This window comes from Sturnira hondurensis, unplaced genomic scaffold (genome assembly GCF_014824575.4).
Source record: "Sturnira hondurensis isolate 20B ecotype Veracruz unplaced genomic scaffold, ASM1482457v3 Scaffold0022908, whole genome shotgun sequence".
Lineage (NCBI taxonomy): Eukaryota > Metazoa > Chordata > Mammalia > Chiroptera > Phyllostomidae > Sturnira > Sturnira hondurensis.
The window spans coordinates 9271087-9296476 of NW_028095539.1; the positions used below are offsets into that span (position 1 = coordinate 9271087).

The 25390-nt window shown below is 64.0% G+C and overlaps 2 protein-coding genes across 7 annotated transcripts in view; both read right to left on the reverse strand.

Moving 5' to 3' along the window:
- Positions 1-537: 537 nt before the first annotated feature.
- On the reverse strand, positions 538-7302 carry CACFD1 (calcium channel flower domain containing 1). 4 transcript variants are annotated; one of them, XM_037036859.1, is made up of 5 exons: positions 7086-7297; positions 4102-4174; positions 3743-3868; positions 1073-1180; positions 538-722 (listed from the first exon to the last, which is right to left on the reverse strand). In XM_037036859.1, the coding sequence occupies exons 1-5, from the start codon at positions 7204-7206 to the stop codon at positions 632-634; spliced, it is 519 nt and encodes a 172-aa protein (XP_036892754.1). In that variant the 5' UTR covers positions 7207-7297; the 3' UTR covers positions 538-631. The 4 variants fall into 4 exon arrangements, with proteins under 4 accessions (XP_036892754.1, XP_036892757.1, XP_036892755.1 ...); XM_037036862.1 differs by lacking the exon at positions 3743-3868 and having other exon boundaries at positions 7086-7300; XM_037036860.1 differs by lacking the exons at positions 538-722; positions 1073-1180 and adding an exon at positions 1867-2384 and having other exon boundaries at positions 7086-7302.
- Positions 7303-7621: 319 nt separating this feature from the next.
- ADAMTS13 (ADAM metallopeptidase with thrombospondin type 1 motif 13) overlaps positions 7622-25390 on the reverse strand; it is a 28622-nt gene continuing 10853 nt past the window's right edge. For 2 of the 3 annotated variants that reach the window (XM_037036833.1, XM_037036834.1), the window contains exons 12-28: positions 24260-24386; positions 24002-24150; positions 23554-23674; positions 22815-22895; positions 21774-21955; positions 21345-21480; positions 21135-21264; positions 19521-19704; positions 18774-18894; positions 15224-15353; positions 14202-14384; positions 12176-12380; positions 11129-11447; positions 10492-10638; positions 10180-10356; positions 8704-8888; positions 7622-8071 (exon numbers count right to left, since the gene is read on the reverse strand). In XM_037036833.1, coding sequence (XP_036892728.1) covers positions 7886-8071; positions 8704-8888; positions 10180-10356; positions 10492-10638; positions 11129-11447; positions 12176-12380; positions 14202-14384; positions 15224-15353; positions 18774-18894; positions 19521-19704; positions 21135-21264; positions 21345-21480; positions 21774-21955; positions 22815-22895; positions 23554-23674; positions 24002-24150; positions 24260-24386 — 2763 coding nt within the window. In that variant the 3' untranslated portion in view covers positions 7622-7885. Of the gene's footprint in view, positions 8072-8703; positions 8889-10179; positions 10418-10449; positions 10639-11128; positions 11448-12175; positions 12381-14201; positions 14385-15223; positions 15354-18773; positions 18895-19520; positions 19705-21134; positions 21265-21344; positions 21481-21773; positions 21956-22814; positions 22896-23553; positions 23675-24001; positions 24151-24259; positions 24387-25390 lie in introns of those variants that run through there. The other variant, XM_037036835.1, reaches the window with a different exon arrangement.

Sequence of the window (25390 nt, forward strand, 5' to 3'; positions counted from 1 at the left end):
GGGGTGGGGGGCTAGCGGTGTTCTGAAATGGCCAAGGACGCCCCAGCCCAGGGCTCCTGCTGCTGCTGAGGCTGCAGTTCCAGGGGACACAAGAGCCTCGTGGGGAGGCTGGGGGCTCCCAGAGCACAGCGTGCTGAGGGGCCCTCAGGGCACTGCTGGGCCCCGGCAACAGAGGAGGGCCCAGGTGGCTCAGCCTAGAGGAGGCACACTCTGGCTGAGGACCCGATTCACCAGGGAGGCTCCTCCCAGACTTTCGGCAGGGCCCCAGGACCCTGCCCACTGGGGAAGTCTGGAGGCCCACCCAAGGCCTGTCCCCAGCCACGCTAGGCTGCCAGGGCCAGGAGGTGAAGGCTGCGCTCCGCCTCAAGGCCTGCGCCCCAGGTCACTGCGGCTGGTGCTGCCCATCTCCTGGCTGCTGGCCAAGGCTCTCAGAGCCCTCGCCCCGGCACCTCTGCACCAGCTGGGGGCCTAGAGACGCCGGTCCAGGGAGAGGGGCAGGTAGGAGGAGTCCAGACTGGGGGCAGGCAGGGAAGCTGGTGGCGAAAGCTCCTCTTCCAGGCTGCCCTCGGTCCTGCTGCAGGCCCAGCCCCAAGCTCGCTCACACGGAGCCTGGGGCGGACCCACAGCCCTGTCACAGCTCCCCCTCCAGGGTCTCCGCCAGCTTCTCCTCATCCGCCTGCTGCTTCTGCTGCTGGATCCGGGCGTAGGAGATGGCGTCCCCCCTGGGGAGAAAGCGCGTGGGTGTCACCATGGGCTGTGGGGGCCGGGCTCTGCGAGGCAGGGCAGCAGCTGACCACGGCTTGGGCGGGGGCACTGGGCAGGGGTGGGGGCACTCCCAGGCCATGTCTGCCACCCAGGCCCCAGGCTGAGCCAGCCGAGGCCTGCGGGTCCCCCGGCTGTCACTCCCTAGAGCTGCACACCCTCGGGAGGCTGGCTGACCGTGGACGACCGCTGTGCCTCGGTTTCCACAACCGGACCCCAGGGGCCCCTCTCAGACCTGCCTCACTGGGGGGCTCGGGAGGCGGGAGGACAGACCCCCCCGAGGGCTGGGGCCCAGGACAGGCGGACGCACTTTTTGCCCAGGGCAGAGAGCCCGTACAGCACTCCGGTGGCGAAGGCGATGGCGTTGCCCAGCAGCGTGGTCAGGGTCAGGCTGATGATTATGGGGACGACGGCCATCCTGGGGGAGAAGCAAAGGTCAGGGGGCACACCATCCCACTCCAGGCCCCCTTCCCAGATGGCCAGGTTCAGGAAGGAGCCCGAGAATCAGCTGGGGCAGTCACGGCCCGGTTTTCTGAGTCCTCCTGACACCCATGAACTTGGCTGCCAAACTCGGTGCACTTTCTGGGGAGAAGCCCGAGAGCTTCCATGGGTTTGTGTCCCACAAGGTGGGACAGCACGAGGCACTCAGCCCCTGTCACGAGCAGGCAGGCCAGGGGACCCTCAGCAGCTGTGGCAGCGGGGAGTCACTGTGCTTCTGAGGCCCAGGCTCTGCCCTGGGCGGCTGGGGTCAGCCCGCAGGGGCTCCGGGACTGGGCGGGGCAAAGGCCTGCAAGGGTCATGGCCAGAGCAGCTAAGTGGCTGTCCTGGGCAGGCCACCATTGTGACGTGGCGCCACCTGGTGGCCCGTGACCACTTGGGCGCCAGTGTTCTTGGCTGACCCTCGGTCCCGGGATTTCCAGTGTCAGCACCTGACTTGAACCAAACCAGGAAACCACCAGAACACATTCGGGGACTGGAGGACCAGCACCCCATCCCTCCTCCACTTCCTGGAGGAGGCTTCCCAGGACCCGCCCACACCCCCCCCCCAGCCCTGGAGAGGGGAGATAAGACCTCAGACTGTGGCTGGGGCAGGGGGTGGGAGCGGGGGGAGTGGGACCTGACCAACCAAATCCCACTGGATCTCCAATCTGGCTGAACCCGTGACCTCGAACAACACGGGTCTGAACGGCACATGTCCACACACGTGGATTTTTTTCAATAAACACAATTTTAATGTTTCTTTAGCTTTCTTTCAGTTCGAATACGGTATGTACTGCCAATAACACACAAAATGCACCCTAATCGACAGTTTGTTATCAACAAGGCTTCCTTCCGGCCAACAGCCCGCTGCCAGCAGTCCGATTTAGGGAGTCAAAGCTAACCTGGGCTTTGACCTTGGGGGTCGGCACCCTGAACCCCGTGCTCTTCAAGGGCCAACCACGGCTCCAGACGCCTGCGTGGTGAGAGGACCATAGACACCGCGTAGGGAAAGGGCCACAGGGGAAACCTGTCCGGGCAAAACCAGAGGCCACAACAGGCCAGAGAAAGACCCACAGCGTGTCCAGCAGAGGCCGAGAAGCTGCTCACACCGAGACACGGGGCCAGGCGAGACGGGAAGATGCCTGTAGGCGACAAAAGCCCAGACCGTTGTCAGGACAGAAAGCACAACCAATGAAAGCCCGGGTCGGTCGGCGTTTCGCCTCTCAGAGAGGGGACGAACCGCTGACAGTGTGGGGCGCTGGTGGGGTGGGCAGGGAGTGGCCAGGCAACCTCCTCTTTGCAAATCAAGGGGGCGGCCACCTGGAGTCTGAATGGGGCAGCCTGGAACCAGTGTGCGCACCGGGCGCCACCCTGGGAAGTCAGCAGGAGGCGGGGCTTCGGCAGGGACTGCAGCCCAGATTCGGGAGAGTGTGCCCCACTGGCAGCGACCCTATGAAGTGGTTGTGGTTGTACTGAAGGGTTTCTACGGGGTCCTGGGGGGGAGTAAAGTGGGGTCTACATCTGCTCGTGATGGCTGAGCCGAGTAAGCAGCAGGCTGAGTGGACTCCTGCAGACACAGTGAAAAGACACGGGGACGCTGAACAGGCGAGGGTTTCTAGTGTCTAAATCAGTATTATTTTTTCCTGTTTTCTTCTTTAACAACGGTTTGAGAATATGTTAAAGGGCTGAGGACACATTTTTACTGGTTTTAGGCAAAGAGAGGGAGAAGCAGAAACACTGGGTGGGTGCCTCCCACACGCGCCCGCCCAGTGGTCGAACCCACAACCTCCCGGTACACAGGACGACGCTCCAACCCACTGAGCAACCCAGCCAGGCTTTCCGCATTGTTTTTAATGAGCACACAGGACTGCTGGCCTTTAAAAAACACACTAAACCACAAAGGCCAGAGCAAGGGACACGTGGATGCACAGCAGGTTTGTGGCTCAGAACAGGCCCACCTCCCTGCTCCGCCCTGACAGTGGGGCCTCAGAAGGGGCAGGAGCCTGAAAAGCAAGACCCTCCTCTCTGCCTCTAGAGACGCCGGACAACGTCGGAGAACGTTCCAGCTCCTGCTGCCTGCAGAAGCCACCCAGGCCCCCTGGGCACCGGGCACCGGGTGCCGCTCCAGATGCCCCTGCCCGTCAAACGCACCCTGAGGCCAGTGCACCTGGTGACACGGACAGGAAGTGCCGCACTGCTGGACTCAGGCCAAGAGGGGCGGAGCTCGGGCAAGGCCCAAGCTCTGCCTTGCAGCCTGCTCCCCCTGCCCACGCTCTGGGAGGCTGCGCAGACCCTGGACGCAGGAAAGCACCAGACCTGCTGGGTGGTGGGGCTGAGGGACCGGAACCCAGGCGCCTCTCCGTTCTCTACACCCCACGCAACGCCATGAAGCCGTGCTGCTCCCATCTGAACTGTGTGCAACGGAGCTGCGGGTCCTATCTTGTAGCCACTACCAGAGCGCTCCAAGGTGCGCCGGGGAACCCTCTACCAAGCCCCTCACCCGCAGTAGAAGACTGCCTTCTGCCAGGAGCGCAGCCGGTCCACCTTGGCGGCCACCGTGTTGGCGAACTCGACGAACGAGCAGCAGAAGGGCGCCTCGCAGAGCAGCAGGACAAAGGCGTTGGTGCTGCGGGGCAAGAGAGGGGGGTGGCTCTGCTGCTGTTGCCACCAGCACCCCCAGCAGCTGGGGCAGCTGGGGCCCAGGGTGCAGGGACCAGAAAGTGGGTGCAGGCTGGCCTGCCGGCAGACAGGTTGAAGGCTCACACAGCCCCACCCCTGAAGGGGGTGAAGAGCTGCAAGGTGTCTGGAAGGCCACCTGCCCCGGAGCCCGCCGGGCAGGCCAGGCCCGAGCCTACTCACATCATCCACACGCCGGCTGCGATGTTCAGAGGGTGGATGGTGACACAGTTGAAGAGGCCGGAGATGGCGCAGGCTTGAAAACAAGAGACACGGGCAGGAGTCAGCACAGAGGAAGGGCCAGTCCGCTGGACAGGCCACCTGGGGAGGCAGCTTGTGCCACCAGGGAGTGGCTCCCAACACCCCACGCTCAGCTCTTCTCGTAGCACCCAGCCGTCTCCTCTCTGCCATCAGAGACAAGTGGGGCTGGCACACCCGCCAGTGTCACAGGCGAGGTCACAGACTCAGAGAGGGGGCCGCTCACCCCGGCCCCGCAGCCGGAGCATAGCCGGCTCGGAGCTTGGCGAGGCAGTGGGGGTGTCAGCTTCCCCGTTCCAGGGCCCACTGAGCCCCACTGAAACCAACCACACAAGGCGGTTCCGACGTAGGAGAGAAAGCCTGTCCAGGGCGGGTGGCCCCGTCCCAGGGCTGGCCACACAAGGAGTCCTCTGACCCAGGAGACGGGGTTTGGGTCAGGACGAGGGCTGCCTCTCTCAGAGCAGAGGTCAGGACCAGCAGACCTGGGTCACGGTCCTGGCTCTGACCACACAGCAGCCTCAGCCAGGAGGCTCCCTCCCCTCTCAGGCCTGTTTCTCTCCCACGCACAGGCCCCGCCCAGCCCTGAGACACCTGGGGGTTGCATTGGGAGGGGTGCACCCCCTTCTGCCCTGAGAGTGGCTTCTCTGAGGTCCCAAATGTGGGGCTTTGGTCACCCCTCCCAGCTGCACAGGAGGGGCAGGGTCTGCCCCACCCACCTCCCTCGAGTACCCACAGCCTGCAGCCCAGCCTCACTGAGAGCGCTGGGGGCCAGCCTGGGAGGCAGCCCTCGGCCGCCAGGTCATGAAACTTGCAGGGCTCCTGGGCACCTGAACCCTGCATGGCCTGGGATCCTGCTTTCCTATGTAACCCAATGCACATAGCCGAGGGCGGGTGAGGAACCGGGCGAAGGGAGCCCTGCCGCGACAGGATTACCCGTGTGTCCCCAAGACGCCCCAGCATGATGGTGCACCTCCCACCTGCCAACAAGGTGGCGCTGGTCCTGGGCCCCTCTCACACACATTCGGGTGGCCAGGAGCCCAGGGCTACGGACGCTGATGCCCACAAGACCACCCTGTCTTATGGGCCCAGCGCACTTGACAGCAGCCAGCGCCAACCCCACCCCACTGTTCTCTCAATGGCCAAACCTGGGGAGGACCAGGTTTCAGCCCAGCCCAACACTCAAGGGCTGGAGCAAGTCCCCTCAGAGTGGGCAACACCCTTACAGAGTGAGGGAGGTGCCCCGTGCAGCCCTTCCCTCCCAAGGACGGTCAGGACCCCCAGTAAGCACCTCCCCGAAACCCTGGTCTGCTTTGCACTCTGCTCCGTAGCAGACTGCAGCTGACCCCTGAACAACACGGGGGTCAGACCAGCTGACCCCCATGCAGTCTTCCGATCCCCCCCCAAACTTTCCAGTCATCCCTCTGTGGGGCTGGCTCCAGGCCCCCAGAACACAAGACTCCGCAGACCCCAAGCCCCTGACCAACAACACAATGGTGCAGTCGGCCCTTCGCACCCACAGACTCCCAGCCTTGGATGGAAGACACCGCCTCCAGACTGTGGCTGGTTGGTTCCGCGGGTGCAAAACACACGGGCAACTGCGTGTCTACTGAAAACCACTCATGAGTAAGTGGCCCCCCAGCTCAGACCTGCTGTTCCACTGTCAGCCCAACACCTTGAGCTCCCGGGGTGGCCCAGGGCCCCCTTTGAGAAGCACAGGAGTGGATGGGATGCCTGGGTTAGCTGGGGGTGGGCAGGATGCAGGCCTCCAGCCCAGCAAGGACGAAGGTCCCCTCCTCTCACAGGGACGCTGTCACTGCCTCTCCCACCCTCTGCCCCCAGTCTGACCCGCCAGGGAAACAGCCAATCAAATCTGAGAAGGTCCTGTTGTGGCCTGCCCTCAAGCCCCCAGTCTTCTCCACAAAGTCAAAACCGTGCTCAAGAGCAGTGCAGGGACTGGGGGCCTCCCGGGGTTTGGGGGAGGGCCTGTACCACCGCCGCCTCCTGCGAAGGTCAGCTCGGCCCCAGCCTGACGCTCCTCAGCTTCCTCCTTCCACCCATCTGGGAGGGGGACCCTGAATCGGGAGCCCTGCCGCCAGGGCGCAGCCCTCTGGGCCTGGCAGGCTCTGCTCGGGCCCTGCGGGCTTCCTGCAAGTGCCCTTTCCAAGGCCCCCGCGGCGCCCTCGGCCACTCCCACCGTTGACAGCGCCTAGGGCAGCAGATCATTCAGACTTGCTTGCGTGGGAAGACCTGCCACGGGATCTTTACTTCTGTAGTGGGATGCCTCCCTAGGTACCTCCCCTGTGCGGCTTGGGCTAAAACGGCCGCCGACTTCCCCGAGACCCGGGGCAGGGCTCGGGGAAGGAGCGGAGGTGGGACGTGGCCAAGGTAGAGTGCACGGCAGAGGGCACGCACCGCCGCCTCCCTCGGCTCAGCGCGGGGGCCGGGCTTGGGAGCCACCTGTCGCCTCGCAGCACCTGGCCCTCAGGAGACGCCCGCCCCAGGTACAAACAGGGGTGACGGCGGCTGCAGCCTCAGCCACGCCAAGTCAACCGGTGGGGCTGCCTCCGAGCCAGGCAGGGCCCGGCCTCGCGAGCGGCCTCCGCCGACCTCGGACAGCCGTGGAGCCGAGGCCGCGCTGCCTGCCCCAGGCTCGGGGAGGCGCGGAGGGGCAGTGCCGGACCCCGCCGAGCCCAGCACTCCCCGCGGGAGCTCAGGTTCCCTCCTGGAACGTCCGCAGAGCTGCCAGCCCAGCCCGGACATCCGGGAGCCTCGGCCGCGGGGCGGTAACCATAGCAACCGCCGCGGCGGCGCGCGCGGGACCCACAGACCCCAGCCCACGGGCCCTCTCCGCGGGGGCGCGCGTGCGCAGGGGGCTGCCGGGCCGCCCCGCGCCCGGGCCCGGTACTCACACACGGCCCCCAGCACCCCCGACAGACGACACAGCCAGCGGTACCACCACGTCATGCCCTCCTCCTCCGCGGGCGGCGCGGAGCTGACGGAGGACGAGGCCGCCCCGCCCGAGCCGCTCATGGCGCCGCCGACCCGCGCAGCCCACCGCCCTCACAAAGGATTCCGGAGCCGCCGCGTCCGGCGGCGCGCAGCCTTGTGGGAGAGGCGGCCTCTCTCTAGCGTAGGGGCGGGGCCCGGCGAGGCTCTCCTGTCATTAGCATAAGAGGCGGGGCCCTTGCTTATTAGCGCGGAGGGCGGGGCTTACAAAGGCAACGATTTGCTCCGGGAGGGCTCCTCCTTATTAGCATAGAGGGCTGGTTTTGGCGGCGCGGTACTCCCAGGTGGACAAATCCACCCAATGGGATTAGCATAGGGGCGGGACTTCGCAGGGAATTCACCCGAACACCAGCCGCCGCGGCGCGAAATCGTGACTCCACACTCCATTGACCAGAGGTGCTGAGCCGTGGGTCTTCAAGGCCGTTTTGGACACGCTACGTGAGGAAAACGCCAGTCAGACCACAGGTTCCGTTTATTGATACCCAAAGGGCTTTCCCGATAGTCCCCCCTCCCGCCCACTAACGTTTTGCGTGTCGGAGGAGGCGGTAAAGACGATGGGCTTGGATGGAATTCAAATGGAGAAAGCACTCCGGAGCTGGCCAGGCACCTAACAGGTGCTCAGAAATGCCTGGCTCCCTCCTTTCCCTTCCGGAACGAGAAGGAGCACCCCACGGCCAACTGAGGGATGTGCCCGGAGAGGAAGCTAGGGCGGGGCGCCGTGGGGCTCCTGAGCTGTAGACCCGAGTGTCCAGTACTGGCCCCGCAGGCGGGCATGTGTTTCCAGGAAGCCCTGGCTAAACTCCATCTCAGCCTGGCTGCCCTCTGACTCCCAGTAGAGTGCTTGCTGCCCGCCGAATGTCGTCGTTTTCAGACTGTGGATGTCTCGGATCTGGGAGGAAAGGGGCAGCCCCGAAGGGCCGGCCACCAATGAGAGTTAGCTAGCATTCGTGAAGCCCTCGATGGGCAAGGCATCGCCCACTCCGGGTCCCTTTTAATCCCATGCACCAGCCCTATCAGGAAGACTCTATTATCCTCCCCAGGAAACTGAGGCTCAGAGAGCTCACACCACTCCCCCAAGGACACACAGCTGGGGCGCCAGAGCTGAGCCCAGGTCTGATTCCAGAAGCCAGGCTGCCTCTTCCAGAGGGGCTGATACTTTGCTGAGGACGATTCCCCCAGAACACAGAAACCTCAGCGGGGAGGGGGTGGCCCCCTCTCCTGGCAAAGTTATACCAGGCTCTAAAGTCACGCTTGGGTCCTGGGCTACATCAGGGCTGTCTGCACCGGGGAAGACCTTTCCTGTTTCCCTTTTTGGGGAGTTAGTAAACATGTATTGGCGAGTAAAGTGGAGGAAGTGAGTGGTGGGGTCTTTTCTTCCATTCCTTCCCTGATTTTGAGGTTTTTGGTCTCAGGTAAAGTCAGAGGTTTCTCTAGCCCAGTGCCCCCAGCCCCTGTCCCCAGGGACAGCCCTCCAGAATCAGCAACAGTCAACCCATTCCTGCCACCACATGGTAGCCTCACCAAGATGTAGCTGGCACCGGACCCTGCAGTCCCAGCGCCCACGTCAGTGGCCGGGGCGTGGATGGCGATTCGGGCCCATGGAGCCACGTCAATGAAGATGCGGCAGCCCCCCACAGGCCTGCCATCTGGACTCATCGATGGGCTCACAATTTCACCCCAGGGTCCAAAGAGCTGCGTGTCACATTCTGCAGGGGAGAGCAGGTGGGTGGACTGGGTGTGGATACCGGGGCTCCCAAAAGACCACTAACTCCCGCCAGAGGCTGGGGCAGCTCACAGCCGGGGGGCGGGGGGGCAGTGAGCGGGCCAGTACAGCTCTGCGGTCCAGGTCAGGACGGCCAAGCAGAAGCCTCCACTGCCTCTCACCTCTGCCACCTCCCGCCATGGGGCCCTGGGCAAAAGCTTTGCACCCTCTGAGCTTCAGCCCCTTCCTCTTTGAGGTGAAGGTCACAGACACCGGGTAGGGCAGTTTGTAGGAGGACTCAGCCAAGTCACAGACTCAAAAGAACTTAACCCTGCGCCTGGCACAAGGATGCACTCCGACCCACGGGAGCCCCTCCCGCCTGCACCTCCTGGGCTGCCCCTGAGGCAGGCGCCTGCGCTGGGTGGCTGGGTGGCGAGGAGCCACGCCATGGCGGGCAGTTGGCCCCAGACCATGCGGCGCCTGTGCAGCATCAAACTCCACGGAGGGAGAAGCCCCCTAGTGTCCCACTTCTCACGTGGGGCCTGGAGCGGGGACCCAAGAACCTCTGGAACTGGCTGGGGAGGCCATCGTCAGCCAGCTTGGGCTGTTGGGAGAGGGCGAGCTGTTCTCTGGGGTGCTGTTCTCTGCACGAGGTGTGCGTGTGCACACATGTGCAAGCATGCACACGCCCTGCTCTGCATGGAGGATGAGACAAGAGGCCGGTGGCCCTGGCTGGTGTGGCCCAGTGGATTGAGTGCCGGCCTGTGAACCAAAGGCTGCTGGTTCGATTCCCAGCTGGGGCAGATGCCTGGGTGGTAGGCCAGGTCCCCAGTAGGGGGTGTGCAAGAGACAACCGATTGATGTTTCTGCTTCCCTTTCCCTCTCTCTACAAATAAATAAATAAAATCTTTAAAAACAAAAAAGACGACTGTGCACAGGAACAGGGCTGGGGGACAGCGTCTCACAGAAGGATATAAAAGGATCTCAAAGGACATGAGCCCCTGGGTGTGGGGCCATGGTGGCCTGAGGGATGGGCGAGGATGTGGCTGGAGGCCCCCTCTGCCCATCTTGCCCATCTTGCCAAAGGGTCCCAGAAGGCAGGGTGCGGCACACATCCTGAGACCCTGTGCTGACAGCTGGTGCAGACTGATGCTGGCCCCCGCGGGGCGGGGGTGGGGGGTGTCCAGGGAGGTACCGCTCCCTGTCTGCCTAGCCCACACCCATTGGCAGCAGCGGCGGTCCCCCCCCCGGCCCCCACCAGCCTCAGGTGGTGGGGAACCCAGCACCCAGCATACCTCTGTGGAAGGCTCTCGGGGCCGGCCGGCTGGCATAGCGGAGCAGCACTCCGCCTCCCGGCCGCACTCGGCGCTGCCTCACCACCAGGGTGTTGGCCTTAAAACTGAAAGTCCCACCAGACAGCTTCCTGCAGGTCCTCCTCCACATGAGCCGGCCCCAAAGCAGCAACATGTCCCCTAGGAAGTTGGGGTGTGGCGAGGGTAAGGCTCCCCCAATACAGTCGGCAGCACCGTGTCACTGGGGTCGACCAGCAGGCTTTGGGTCGCCACCCTCCCACTGACAGGCAGGGGCTCACATGGCCCCAGCCGTACCAGCGCTGCAGTTGAGGGAGCTCTCGAGGACTTGCAGGGTCACCACCTCTCCCAGGGGCCGCCCGATGGCCACCGCACAGTCTGCCTGCCCAGGGCCTCGCAGGTCAATGGTTCCCGTGGGATCAAGGAGCTGCCGGCCACAGGGACCTGGACAGGGAGCGGGGGGCAGGCAGCAGAGCCGCCAGTGAGGGGGATCCAGGGCCGAGCGAGGGCTTCCCACACTGGGGAAGGGCCTGAGCTGGAAGCCTGCTCAGGTCAGGGGTGGGGACCGCATAGGTAGGAGGATGTCACCACCCAGGGTACAGAGCCATTTCTGGGGGCCCCAGCAAGGGAGGCTGTGTGTAAAGGGGTGCCTGGCTTTGGGTCACAGGCTGGGGTCTCACTCTGAAACCCCTGGTTACCTTCCCTGGTGATAACAAGAGAGCTTGGCCTTGGCCAGTGAGGACAGGGGCCAGCTGTGAGCCCCGCCTGCTGACCCCGTCCCTGCAGCCCAGCTGCTCCCATCCCAGTGACCCACACGCTATGGCCACAGGACAGGCCCCCTTGCAGCCCCACAAGGAACCCGTCCCAGGTGTCCCAGGCGCAGGTGCCCCTCCTGCAGCCGGCCAGCCACCTGGACAGGAAGGAAGGAACCTACTGGACTCCACGGGGCTTTCCTGGGGCCCCAGCAGGAGGCCCTGGGTCCGGGGAGCTGGGGCGAGGAGGCGGGCCCAGGGCTGTGGCCCCTCTGGGGAGGCAGCAGCAGGTCCAGCTGTGCTCTGTCCCAGAGCAATGGCTTCCTCACGGGGTGCCAGGCTGGATGGCCCCTGCTCTGCACAGGGCCCGGCCCAGCAGCTCCGCACCGTCGCCGGTGTGGGCACGTGCCGGCAGAAGTCAGCTGGCATGGGGCCCTGAGCTCCAGGTCCCAGGCAGGTGACCCGTCGGTGCTGGGTGCCATCCCCACAGGAGACGGAGCACTGCCAGGAAAGACAGAATGGTTGGGCTGTCCCCTACTGAGCGTGACAAGGACAGGCGACCACGGGCCAGGCATGACCCGATACAATCTTTGCACAGCACTGGAGGCGGGCACCCACCCCCACTCCAGAGATGAGGAGACTGAGGCTTGGAGAGGCTGCCTTGCGTGAGTCAGGCAGGAAGGGGGAGCAGGCATTCAAGGTCAGGTCCCTGCCCGCCACCCTTGAGCCTCTGCCTCTCCCAACCTCCGAGCAGGGAGCCGGTGGCACGGCCTTCTCCCCTGTCCGTGAATCACTGCGGCCCATCGCCACTGAGCCCTGCCTTGCACCACCCTCGTCCAAGCCCTCACCTCCCCCAGCCTTCTGACCAAGGCGGGGTGACTATGGGCTTCGCCTCTTCCCTACCCCGCGAGTGAGCCTCTGAGGGGGACCCGGCCCTGTTTACCGCCGTCTTCCTGGTGCCTCACAAGGCACCAGCCGGAGACGGCACCTGCTCGTCTGACTGGAACCGAGTTGTGCGCCTTCCACCTTCCCACGTGTCCAGACCTCCACACCCGTTAAGGCCCAGCTACCTCCACATCTCTAGGTCTCACTGCTTTCTGCCTGTAGGTGGCCTGACTGTCCCTTCCCCAACTAACTCGGCTCTCCGTCTCCTTTCAGGGGGTCACAATGGCTCAAAGCTCCCAGGGGCCCGGTGAGTGAGGACCCTCAACCCCGGCAGCAGCGCTCACCTGTGTCCAGGTGCTGATGTGCCACTGGTACTCGCAGTCAGCAACGACACAGGGGACGCTGGCCTGCGGCCGTACCAGAGCCCCACAGGCCGCTCCGTCCACCTCCACGTCGTGGCCCTGGTCCAGCCGCATGCAGGCCACGGAGCGAGTGGCGGTGCCAAGGCCACAGCTGGCTGAGCAGGGGCCGAGGGATGTGACTTTCCACCTGCAGGAAAAGAAGACCCCAGAGAGAGGCTGGCCTCCCACAGGGTGGCACTGTCCCCAGGGCTCCTCCGATGGCCTATGGGACAGGCCCAGGGCCCTAAGCTCTCCCGTTTGGGGCTCTGGCCCGGGAAGGTGCTGCAGGAAGCACACTTCCCTCCCCGCCCCCATCTCTGTCATCACGCAGCCCATATGACAACCACCGTAGGGCCACTGGCTGGTCCCAGTCACAGGGGTGGGGGCAGCGGCCAGCGAAAGGGAAAACATCTCCACCTCAGCCAGTCCCGCCCGTCTCCCTCTGTGACCCCTCCGCAAATGGGCGCAGCCGACACCGCCAGAGCAGGGACCCAACGCACGCAGCCAGGGTCCTCACCGTGCCCCCAGGCCGCCTTCGCGGCCCTGCGCTGCTGCCTCTCCAGGGGAGACACAGTGGGCCAGACCAGAGCCCTTTGGACCCTGTGCGCTTCTCCCCCTCGGCCCCACACGCGTTTGGGGCTGATGGCTCTGCGCCGTGGGGGCTGTGTGTGCAGCTCGGGGGGTGTGGCAGCTGCCCGACCTCCACCCACTCGATGCTGGTGGCATCCCTCGCCCCACTCACGACAACCAATTGAAATGTCTGCAGACAGTGCCCCACACCCCAGGGACGCAGAACTGCCCCTTCCTCGGAAGACCACTGCCACCGAAGGGAGGGAGACAATGAATGGAAAGGACTACAAGGCAGCTGCCAAGACCTCTGAGAGCGACTAAGCAGAACCCCGAGGTGTGGGCGGGGTGCACGTGCCAGAGAGGGGGGGGCTCTGCCACCTGCTGGGTGGGTGGAGCTGAGCCCCGGAAAGGGACATCGCTGCATTGGGCATCCCCGGAACATTCCAGGACATCGAGGGGGGCAGGTGGGGCCGGAGTGGCCACAGTGGCCTCCAAGGGGCGGGCAGACTTCACACGTGTGACATTCCCACAAGCCCCAGATCGCCCCCAAACGCAACAGGGTAAGAAATAGGGCACCGGGCCAGGGGACATCCACATGAGCGGTGAAACCACAGACGCTGGGGGCGGGGCAAGTGGGTTCTAGTGCCGCCTGTTTGGGACAACTTGGCCTGGGACGGAAGTCAGGGAGGGGGAGCCAACAGAATGTGCCAGAAAGGCCCTGCACAGGCCCCACGTACACAGAACCGAGGGGCCGACGGAAGAGCCACCAGGGAAGAGCCGACGAACGCTGCCGGTCGGCACTTTGGAAAAATGACGATGTTTGCTCCCGACTTTGTAACGTGCCCCAAACAAACCGAAGCGAGTTCAGGGGTTAACACTCAAATTCGGTCTTGTCTGTAAGACGCACTTCTTTAAAAACAAGAGACGGGGCAGGGGCACAGGGCCCTGTGGTGACACCTGTTAGACCTGGGGCACTGCACGCAGGTGTGTTTGCGCCTTTCCCGGACGTTCGTGGACCAGACGGAAAAGCATCCCATCGTCGAAAACACAGAAGCACCAGAAGGAGAACCCGGAAGAACTGTGACAGAGGTGGCGAGCGTCACTCTCCCTGCGGGGCCCCACCCTGGTCCCTGCGCCCCACGGGCTTGGCGCTGTCCTGTCCTGCGTCCTTTGTATGGTCCATGCTAGGGCCCAGCTGGGCCGGCCCACAGGCCCCGCCTACTGGTGCCTCCCCTCAACGCCCCCCACGCCCACACCCAGCACAGCCTGCCAGGCGGTCCCGTGTCCCCAGAACAGTCTCCTGAGCCATCAGCTGTCCTTCAGTCCCCGGGGCACCTGGCCTGGCGTCTACACACACCGCGAGCTCAGGCCACTGCCCGGACGTTCGAGGGCCGCTGACCTGGGTGGGCAGGGCTCCGGGTGGCAGGCCTCCTGCTGCTCTGGCGGAGGTAGCCCCTGACACTGGGTGTCTGGCAGGATCTCCTCGTCCTTGCCCTCCCCGTGGGCCCGGGCACAGTACAGGACCCTCCGCACCAGCCCCCCGCCACAGCTCACACTGCAGGCCGCCAGCGTGTACCGCCACCTGGGCAGACCGGAGTCAGGGCAGGGCCCGGAGAAGCCAGGGCTCCCCCATTCCCGCACACCAGGAAGGGCCCAGAAGGGCTCGCTCTTGGGGGACCAGCCTTAGATGGCCACCGGGAGGCTTTGCAGGGACTGAGAGCGTGCAGAAGAGCCCACTGCACAGATGGGGAAGATGAGGGCAATGGCAGACGTGCCCAAAGGGCAGTGGGGGAGGGCGGGGCACCCCGGGTCCCGCTGAGACGTCCATTTCTGGTGGAGAGCCCTTCACCACGCTGCACCAAACACCCCCCATCACCCGAGGTGAGTGCCTCCCACCTGCGTTTCCTGTCGTCCATCTCCCCCTGCCCCAGCGTCTGCCCCAGGGGCCGGGTGCCTGTCTGACCGGTTCACTGCTGTGACCCCCAGCCTCAGACGGCCCAGCATTAGGAGGTGCTCAGTGAAGAACAGGTGATGACAGAATGAGTCCCCCAACCACGTGCACCCCCAGCATCCTGTACCCGGCATCTGTGAAGCCCTCCAGGACCGCCTGACTGCCTGTCTCCTTCGGAAGGTGCCCACCTGTTGGGGCAGGGCTCAGGGCCACAGTCCCAGAGGGGCCGGGCCAGGGGAACTGGCCAGCGCTGGGAGTGAGGCAGGGGGACGGGTGCCTGTGGCCCAGCCTCACACAGCACATAGCCAGCGGCACCCACCCCCCACTGCAGGTCACTGGGCACGGCGCCAAGACTCAGGTCTTGGGCGGAAGGCCAAGCGCTCCACCAGAGGCCACACCCCAGGGTAAGATGCCTTCCGGCCCGGGGAACCCAGGCTGCTGCCACCTGCACAGTCGGCTTCCCCACTCACCGAGCCGGGCACAGGGCAGCCTGGCAGACCTCCTGCCGGCTCCCTGGCTTGCTTGCTGGGCCACACAGCTCCTCTGGGACAGATGTCCCGAGGGCCGAGTCCATGCACACAAAACGCAGCTCCATCCGGCCTGTGGGGAGAAAGCGGGGACCCCGCGCCCCGAGAGGAGAGTCAGGCGGCAGCACAGGCTCTCTGAGGAGCTCTGGCAGACAGTGTGCGTCCTGCCCCTGCCACTCCCCAGCTGGGTGACCTCGGACAGACAACTAACCCTCTCTGAGCCTCAGGGGTGTGCACGCACTCGTGCCTCCCCAGCAGGGACGTGTAGCCAGAGGTTTAAAGGGGAGAAAGGAAGGGACTGGGAGACACACCGCAGGTGCTGAACAAGTGGCTATTGTCCAGTGGGAGGCGATAAAAGAATGTGAGGCGTCCAGGCAGGATGGCGGCATCGGCAGACACGGCTCACCTCTTAGCAAAGCCACATCAAAACTACAACTAAAATAGCCCTGGCTGGTGTGGCTCTGTGGACTGAGCGCCAGCCAAGGACCAAAGGGTCACCTGTTTCACTCCCAGTCAGGGACATGCCTGGGTGGCGGTCAGGTGCCCTGTACGGGGCACACTAGAGGCAACCACACACGGATGTTTCCCTCCCTCTTTCTCCTTCCCTTCCCCTCTGTCTAAAAATAAAAATCAATGAAATGTTAAAAAAAATTACAACTAAAATACAGACCAAGCATCACTCAGAATGGTCAGAAACCAAGTTAAATAGAAGTCTGACAACCATGGAGTTAGGGAAACCACGTCCATCCAGACTGGTAGGAGGGGCGCAGATGCAGAACGCGCTGGTCCCACACCCACACGTAGTGGGTAAAAATTCCAGAGGGATCTCAGGGGTGAGGTTTCCCAGCCGCACACCAGGCCCCCCAGCCCAGGGATCCAGTGCCAGGAAGGTAAGTCCTCACAACTTCTGGCTGCAAAACCCAGCAGGGATTGAGTCAGTGGAAGGAACTCCTGGAGCCCCAAGCAGTTCCTCTTCCAGAACCCACACAAGGACGCACCTACTCAGACCCAGCCCTCTGGGCTCCAGCAGCAGGGTGGCAGCTTGAGGGGCACCAGTGGCATGCAGGGGGAGGCGGAGGTGTCTGGCAGCAAGGTCAGCAGAGGCTGCTGTCCCTCTTCTGGGCCCTCCCCGCACAGAGCTGGCTGGCAGACCCGTGCAGTATCTGAGACTCCAACAACCTGGCTAACGCCGTGTGACCCGCCTTGGAGATCCCCGGAAACGGGCCCCACCCAACTCACGGGCCCACCCAGGCTGCTTTTCCATATGAATGGCCTCTGCTCAAGTGGCAGAACTTCCTACATCCTCTCAATCCTGCACAGCTGGCCTCACCGAGCCCCAGGCCCAGCATGGCAGCAGCCAGCCCAGATTCACAGCTTGGCTTCCCCTGGGAATCCCAGGCCCAGCACAAGGAGCAGCCATCTCAGATTGCTCTGTAGCTCAGGCAGGGGGCCCCAGGCAGAACACAGGTGGGGGCTGACCTCGGCCTGAGCCACCCGGGAAACCCCAGGGCCAGCACACCCAGTGTGCTGCTACAGACCACACTGGAGCACCCCCACCCTGCCCCTGCACAGCTGATCCTCCCCGGAGGGCAGAGGCTGGTGGTCAGTGGTCAGCTGTGGCCTGGGTAAATCTCTCCCATTGACCTGCCAACAGCTGTCAAGGTTCAATTACAAGAAGAGGGTGTACTCAGCCCAGGTGAAGGGCGCACCTTGAGGACCCAGCTTGGGTAACGGGGAGGCTGTGCCACTGGACCCCACAGGACACCTACTGCATTGGGTCACGCTACCAAGACCCAGAGTCAAAGCAGCTCTGCCTAAAACATAGAAACAAACACAGGGAGGCTGCCAAAATGAGGGGACAAAGAAACATGGCCCCAATGAAAGAACAGATCAAATCTCCAGAAAAACAGCTAAACAAAATAGAGATAAGCAACCTGTCAGACTCAGAGTTCCACACACTGGTGATCAGGTAACTCGAGGAACTCAGTGAGGACCCCAGCAGCACAGAAAAGACCCGGTCAGAAATGAAGGATACACTAACTGAAATAAAGAACAATTTACAGGGAAACATCAGTAGAGTGGATGGAGCCGAGAATCCAATCAGTGATTTGGAATATAAGGAACAAAAAACAACCCATCAGAACAATAAATGAGGAGAGTGTCAGCAGCCTCTGGGACAACTTCAATCATTCCAACATTCTCCTCATAGGGGTGCCAGAAGGAGAAGGAAGAAAGAGGGGAAAAAAGGAAATCTATGTGAAAAAATAGTGAAAGAAAACTTCCATAATTTGGTGAAGGAAATAGACATGTAAGTCCGGGAAGCAGAGTCCCAAACAAGATGGATGCAAAGAGGTCACTCCAGGACACATCATAGTTAAAATGCCAGAGAGTAAAGATAAAGAGAGAACCTTAAAAGCAGCAAAAGAAAAGCAGTTAGTTACTTTCAGAATTCCCATAAGACTGTCAGCTGCTTTCTCAATAGAAACTTTGCAGACTAGAAGGGACTGGCGAGAAACATTCAAGGTCATGAGAAGCAGGGACCCACAGCCAAGGTTGCTCTACCCAGCAGAGCTGTTGTTCAGCATCGAAGGGCAGAGAAAGAGCTCCCCAGACAAGAAAGAAGTAAAGGAGTTCATCCTCACCAACCAGTATTACATGAAATGTTAAAGGGAATTATTTAAGAAGAAGATCAAAACTATGAACAACAAAGTGGTAATAAATACAAATGTATCAACAATTGAATCTAAAAACAAACTAAGCAAACAAGACTAACAGACAGAATCATGGATCTGGAGAGCGTTCTGATAGTTGGTAGATGGGAGGGGGTGTGGGGGATGGGTGAGGAGGTGGGGGACTAAGAAGCACAAGTAGGTAGTCACAGAACAGCCCGGGGATGTCAAGTACAGCGCAGGAAATGGAGAAGCCGAAGAACTTGCATGTGTGACCCACGGACATGAACAAGGGTGCAGGGATGATGGGGTGCAGGAGTTGGGGTGCTGGGTGGAGGGGGAAAAGTGGGGGAAACATCAGTGCAACTGTGGTAGGAAAAACAAGACACAATTAGAGAAAAGAGTCGCTACAGGAACGCCTCTGATGGCGTTTCTCAGAAACACGGCACTAGGAGTTTCCCCCAAAGAAATCCCGGTCCTGATGCCGAACATGCCGAGCTTTTCCCGGCAAGCGGCTCGGAAGAGGGTGGCCCACCTTCAGGTCACTGTGTCCCTCTGGCCTGGCCCCTAGACCAGAGCCCAGTTTGGGGCCCGTCTCTTGCAGCCTTTCTGGACCTGAAGAGATGCGCTCCGGGTGCCAGCATCGCCCAGCTTCCTGATCTCCCCCCACCTTTGGGCCAGTCACCCAACGCCCTACCTGGCCGCCTGAACTTGGCCCCTACCCCCTTGGACGCTGTGTCACACCCCCATGTATTCTGCATTTCCGGAAGCCACCGACACAGGCAGGTGAGAGGGGCAGACGGGGGCTGGTGTCCGGGCCTCACCTCTCCCGCAGGATACGGAGCACGGCCCCGCCAGCGGCGTCCACGTGTGTGTGGCCTGAGCCTCCGGCCTGGCGCTGCCTGGTGGGAACGCGGCCCCCTCTCCCGGAGGCCGGGGGTCCCGCTGCAGAGGACAACACGTCGTGGGTCTAGGGGCACCTGCCTCCAGGCCCCACCACATCCACCCTCCCCGATCTCTTCAGGAGAGACAAGTGGTCGCCAGCACCCCAGGACCCTCCTCTGCTGGCAGATCCTCTCCAGGGAGACTTGCTCCGCCGCCCCCCACCACCGGGGGCCCTCCCCACACGCACCCCGCTGCCTCTGCAGAAGCACTGAGTGGCCCCTGGGGGCGGGGCTGTGAGCAGGAGCTCAGGGGCTGGACTGGCCCGCTCACCGGGCCAGCAGTCCCCAGCCGCCTCCAGGGGACAGGGCGGGCAGAACCACTGTCTGAAATCACCAGCACCTGGCCCGGAGCCCCTGGGCACCAGGCATGAGCCGGGCAGCGTTTTGCTGTGTGGCTGGGGCCAGGCAACATTTAACAGGGTGGGGGTCTCGAAGCCCAGCCTGCCAGCAGGACAGGCTTCCCCAGGGCCCTACGCTCTGTTCCTAAATTTGTCCTTGGACAAGGGGCCTGGCAGACAGCAGCCCTGCAGAAGGATCCTCTTCTCTGGCCGGGATCCAGGGCTCCCCATTCTCTGGACCAGTCGAGAACTCAAGCGCCCCAGCCACCCCCTTGCCCAGGACACTCACGTGGCCCCTGTGCAGTGGACATGATATCCCGGCACAGGGCTCAGGAGCAGACGACTTCTCGTTCGGGGAGCAGGGCCCAGCAGTCACTGCCACCTCCAGGCCCCCTGCCCCCTGCGTACACGTTGCATTCTGTACCGCCGGGTCTGCTTCACAGGCAGGCGAGCACAGGCCGGACACTGCCCCCCTGCAGGCCCAGGACAGCCCTCAGGCCCTGCCTCTGCCATTAGGCTCTCGGTGCGGCCTGGCCACAGGAGTGGGGAGAGCCTGCTGCCCGCATCCCAGACCCCGGAGAGGGCTTCACAAAGAAGCAAGCCCCCGGCCACTCCCTGGGGCTCCGTCATCGGGCGGCTACCCTGACACCCAGCAGGCGCCAGAAGCAGGTGCCAGAGGCCAACCGACCGCCCTGGAGGGCCCAGAAGTCGTTCTACATGTGTGCCCACCCTGAGAGCCACAGGTCGCCTGGGCTGCTGTGTCGGGCGGCTTCTGGGCAGGGCCAGCACTCGGCGGGGACAGGAGAGGGGAGAGGAGCCCAGAGCCACGTGGGGGCCACCAGTGACCAAGGCCAACCCCCTACCCAGTGGACAGGTACCAAAACTGGGACCCCGAGAGGGAGGGGACTTGCCCCAGTCACCCACCCAAACAGCAGCAAACCAGAACAATAAGCCACTGTCAGCTTGGACACTGAGGGGCCGAGAGGCCCCACGGCAGTGATGACAGTAATGATGAATGACGTCTGCTGCGTTAATCCACGGCTTCGCTCGGTCCTCGCAGCCTCTCCCTGAGCAGGGACTCGGAAGCTCAGAGACAGAAATGGCCCGTCCAGGGTCTCCGGGATGACAGGCAGTTCTGGAGCCTCTTTACTCTGGGCCAACACTGCCTGCCATCAGGATGGTGGCACCTGACTAGAGACCTTGGAAAAGGGGCCCCTCGCAGGGGCGGGGCTCAGTGCAGGGACGAGTCCTGGTAGGGACAGTCCAGCCCGCACTGCACTCTGTGCCCACCCCAGGGCCCAGGACTGGGGGTTGCGGGTTTCCACCACCGCAGGCTTCTGGGCCAGCACGCTGCACGGCCGGAGTCTCCCGCTGCCCAGCTGAGGGAGGCAGGGACGGAATGTCGGCCCCAACCAGGTCCCCAGGCTGGCTCAGGGAACAGGTGGGAGGCAGGCAGATCTGACCCGCTGACTCACTTCCCTGGTCTGGGCTGGGCCCCGAGTCCCTCCAGGTACCTGGACACACTACCTGAGGACAGCCAGCCCAGCCCTCAGCTCTCCAGGTGTCCCCTAGCTGCAGCCAGGTCTAAGACCTGTATAAAAGGGCAGGCGGGCGGCTGCCCCAGCCCCACACCCAGTAGGGCAGCCTCATCCTGCACCCTCTGCTCCTGCCAAGCACACCTGCCCAGGGCAGTGGCAGCCAGGCGCTTTCCATCATGACCCCCCAGTTTTTCCTTCCAGCATGGGGTCTCCTCCACTACAGTGACCCCTGAGTTCACAGGAGGCGTGTGCACCTGCAGACAATGCGCATCAGGTGTGGGTCACTGCCACCTGTGTCCACTGTGTCTCGGTGTCCTTGCCTGCAGGACAGGGACACTGATGGAGTTGATGCACACAGCACTCACCTGGGAGGGCAGGGCCCGGGGCTGCAGGGCTCTGGCCAGGCCGCTGGCCGCTGGCTCCCTCCGCACCGGGCAGCCTCCACCCACTGGTCCCCGGCCTGGTCCTGGCAGCTGTAGGTCACCCAGCGCAGCCCTGGGAAGGGAGAGGGAGGCTAGGCCGCCTCCACTCAGGGGGCGCACCAGGCTTCGGGCAAGCCCTGCCCCGGGCCTCACCTGCCCCACAGCTCACAGAGCAGGACCCCCGCATGGCGGTCCACGCCCAGGCCGGCTGCACCTTGGGCCGGAAGTAGGTGAAGGAGATGTCCGGGTGGCTGAGGTCGCCGTACTGCTCGCCGTAGCGCCGGTAAACCTGCAGAGATGGACACGGGCTTGGGGCGGGTCCGGCGGCCGCCTGGGGTTGCTGCCCGCGCCCACCCCCCGCTCAGGACCTTTCGCTCCTCCAGGCCTAGTTCTTCTGCTCAGGGAGCCACTGCTGAGGTGACCATACACCAGGTTCTGGGGACAGCACAGAGAACGACACCGTCCCAGCCTCCGGCAGCTCCAGGTGGGGTGGGGACAGATAGCCCTAAAGTGCCTGGTAGGTGCAGGCCCACACCCTGGCCCGAGAGCGAGTGCACAGGCTGACCTCGCCCTCCTGGTCACCTGGATCTCCACGTGGTCCCGGGTGGGCCCCCGGATGCGGATCTCCTCCAGGTGCGGCAGCCGGTCCTCCGTGAGGGTCACCTTGTACTCCACGGGGCTGTCCTCCAGCGGGGAGGGGGATGTGGTGCTGGGAGAGATGCTGGCGTTCCCGGCCACGATGTAGCGCCCACGGACCCTCACCGCTGTGGGGGGGCGCGGCGAGGCTGTCAGCATGGGGGGGGTACCCACCCTTTCCAGAGGAGGTGCCAGTTGAAGGAATGGGCCAATGGGAGGTAACCTCCGCAGCCACACCGCCATGTCCTCGCTGGTACCCACCCCTGGGAGCAGGCTGTCCTGGTGTCCAGGTCGGGCGGTCTGCGGCCCACCCTCCAAGACGCATCCAGCGCCTGACCGGAGAAGGCCCCTCACGGCAGCGACACTGCCTCCTCCCAGGGCCGGGGGGACACCACGGGCCTGGCCCCCGCCAAGCACGCTCACACGGTCTCCATGGGTGGGCGGCCCCACCACAGACTCAAAGGCGGGCACCCGCTGGAGACAGAGCCCCTCAGCGGTGCTGACCGGGCCGGCCGGTGTGCTCCGCAGCCTCGAGGGGCGCCTCTGTTCAAGGAGGGGTCTGGTCCCACCCGGAAGACCGAACATGTGACCTGGTGGGCTTTGGGCATCGGTCACCCCGAGACTGAGATTATCCACGTGAGCAGCCAATCAGGCCCCACCAGAAACCAGACACTGCCTGGCTGAGCTCCCTGGGCTGGCCACACTCTGTGCACGGTGTCAGGCTTCGGTGCCACGCAGACCCTTCCCGGCCCCTGCCCGGCGTCTCTCCCCTGGCTGGTTTTATTGTTTCCTTCCTGTCAGCGGCCCTAACCAGCAGCAAGACGTCCCTCAGTTCTGCAAGCCCTTCTAGTATCCATCCAGTGCGACGGTGGTCCAGGGAACCCCGAACTTGAAGTTGGTGTCAGCTGTGAGGGCGTCGCAGGGACCCTGCCCTCGGCCTCGGAGGTGGGGCCAACCTGGTGAGGGGGGGTGCCCGGGCCAGCTCACCCAGGTGCGTGAAGAGGGGCCTGTGGTTGGCGACATACACGCTGGTCAGGTTGGGGGGCAGCGTCAGGAACGTGACGTACTCTGAGGGGAGCAGAGGAGGGTGGTTGGTCTCCGTCACCTATGTCACCCTCCGGGGAGCAGATTCCAGGGGTACAAAAAGGGCTTCAACACTGAAAGCTACAATGCGATGGGGCTGCCTCAGGCAGTAGGGAGCCCCCCGGCACAGGGGGCAAGCAAGGCCAGGCTGGAGGGCCCGTGTGGGGGCGGGGCCCCGGCGAGGGGGCGGGGCCGGGCCAGGGTTCTGGGCGCCGCCTGGGGCCTGCCAGAGGGAGGCGGAACTCAAGTCCTGCACTGGCCCTCCGAGCACTGACTTTGCACCTGACCCGACCTCTTTTACAAAGATCCAGGTCAGAGATTTTCCAGGTCCAACATGGCTCCTGATGGGACTCCCGGGGCAGGCGCGGCGAGGCCGGCCGGCCGTGGCAGGCAGCCCGGCGTCTGCATCACAGCTGCCAAGGCCCGCAGCCTCTACAGCCGCACCACAGGCCCCACGGCTGGCCCACCCCCGACCCCTGAGCCGCGTGGGGAGGCCAGCAAGGTGGAGGGCGGAGGCTGAGGCCGGCTGGGAGGCGCCGGGGCTGAGCCAGCGTGGGGACCGCCCACCCCCAGCCCCAGCCCCGGCAGATGGCGCCAGTACCCGCGGCAGCCCGGCCTCCGGGGGGTCAGGGGCCGCCCCTACCTCTGGCCCTTCCCGCGGTGAAGGAGCCGCTCTGCGGGCTGCAGGTGCTGTTGTCGCCCCCACACACCTGGCACACGTCTGGCACCTGCTGCGAGTCCATCCGGCCGTCACAGCCGAACGTCTGTGCGAAGGGGAGTGGCAGGGGAGCCGGGCCGCGTGTCACTGGGGGGCTGGCCCAGGACGCCCGCTGCCCTGAGCGCTCCATTGCCTGACAAACGGGGCCGCTTCGGGAGCCCCTGCCGCCCACGCAGGAAGCCGTGACTTGCTCCAGGTCAGAGCGCGGCTCTTCGCCACGCTGACCCAGGTAGCCCTGTGTCCCAGCGTCACCCTGTGGTAACTTCACGGGCCAGCGCTCACACCCTCACCCTAGGGGGGAGGCCCTTGGCTTTGCTGGGACCGGCCTGGGGCCGCGGGCACGGGAAAGGCGCCCTCTGCTGGCCGCACCTACCCTGCAGCTGCCGCTCACACACAGGCTCAGGGTCCCGGCCTCCGGAGGGCCGCTGGGCACACACCGGGTCCCATCCAGGAAGCTGTCCCCACGCCTCACGATGAAGCTCTCGCCAATGGCCCGGCACATGTGTCTGCAAAGAGCATCCCCTGGGAAGGCAGAGGGACAAGGGACCCAGATGCAGGGGTGGCAAGGCGCAGGCATGGCAGTGACCCTGCAGGGCCCCGCCAGGCTCCCCTCCGCAGCCCCAGGCCCCACCTTGGCTGTGCCGCAGGGCAGGGCCCCAGCGGTAGAAGGAGGCGTTGCCTGGGGACAGGTGCAGAGGGTTCCGGTCAGTCTGGGCACACTGCTCAGCCATGAACTCCAGCTGGGTGGTCTCGCAGGCCTGGCCAGAGAGGGTGGGGCAGGCACAGAGGGGGGCCTTGGGCCTCACCAAGGACAGGTGTTCATGGACAGGAATCAGTGAGGGCCCAGGTCAGTACCACAGACAGGAGGAGCCGCCCAGTGTGTGGCGAAATCGGACCCCCACCCAGGGCTGGCTCCAGGGTTGTGCTGTAGTGGGTGGGTGGGTGGGGGAGGTTTGGCGGTCCCTCACGGAGCCAGACACAGAATCGCTGTGTGACCTGCAATTCCAGGTCTAGGTGTCTACCCCAGGGAATTGGACACGGGACTCGAAGGAGCCCGCGTGCACAGGCGGCTCAGGCCGATGGTCTTCACAACAGCTGAAGGGCAGAAGGAACCCAAGCAACCACTGCGGATGAGGGCAGGGACGCACTCGGCCCGTCCACATGGTGGGGTGGCTGCAGCCATGAACAGGGACGAAGCCCCGACACCCCCACTCGACAAGGGGCCTCGGAAACATGGCGCACGGGAAAGAAGCTGGGCGCGAACAGCCCCGCGCTGTGTGATGCCACGTCCAGGAAACATCCGGGACAGGCAGACCCACTGAAACAGAGAGGGGACTGGCGGGACCGAGGCCCCAGGGCAGGGCATGGGGCACCCCTGTGGGCAGCGGAAATGCTTCGGGGCTGGACAGAGGTGGTGGCCGCTCAGCACCGGGCACGTGCTCCATGCCACTGGTCACACTCAAAACGGCCAGTCTGACCCCAAATTTGCAACTGAAAGAACCCAGGCACACTGAGTGGCAGTGCTGGGGATGGACAGACAGATGGTTCTCACCACAGCAACTTGGGGGCCCTGGTAGCAGATGGCCTTGGGGTGGGGGATGACACTCAGGGCCCCCACTCTTGAGCACAGGACGGTCCTGGTGCCAGCGTCAGCAGCACCCCATACCCTCAAAGTTTCTGGTGTGAACCACAAAAGACAGCCACGCCGGCCCCTCTGCTCCCCCCAGGCCCAGGGGCTGCCCAGCCCAGGGAGCAGGCCCAC

Bases quoted from the DNA above. Each gene is read 5' to 3' on its own strand.
- CACFD1 (XM_037036859.1), bottom strand. From the start codon at position 7,206: ATGAGCGGCTCGGGCGGGGCGGCCTCGTCCTCCGTCAGCTCCGCGCCG. The intron at 4,175-7,085 runs GTGAGTACCGGG...CTTGTTTTCAAG, and splicing joins GGGGGTGCTGGGGGCCGTGT to CCTGCGCCATCTCCGGCCTC. The intron at 723-1,072 runs GTGCGTCCGCCT...CTTTCTCCCCAG, and splicing joins CTCTCTGCCCTGGGCAAAAA to GGGGGACGCCATCTCCTACG.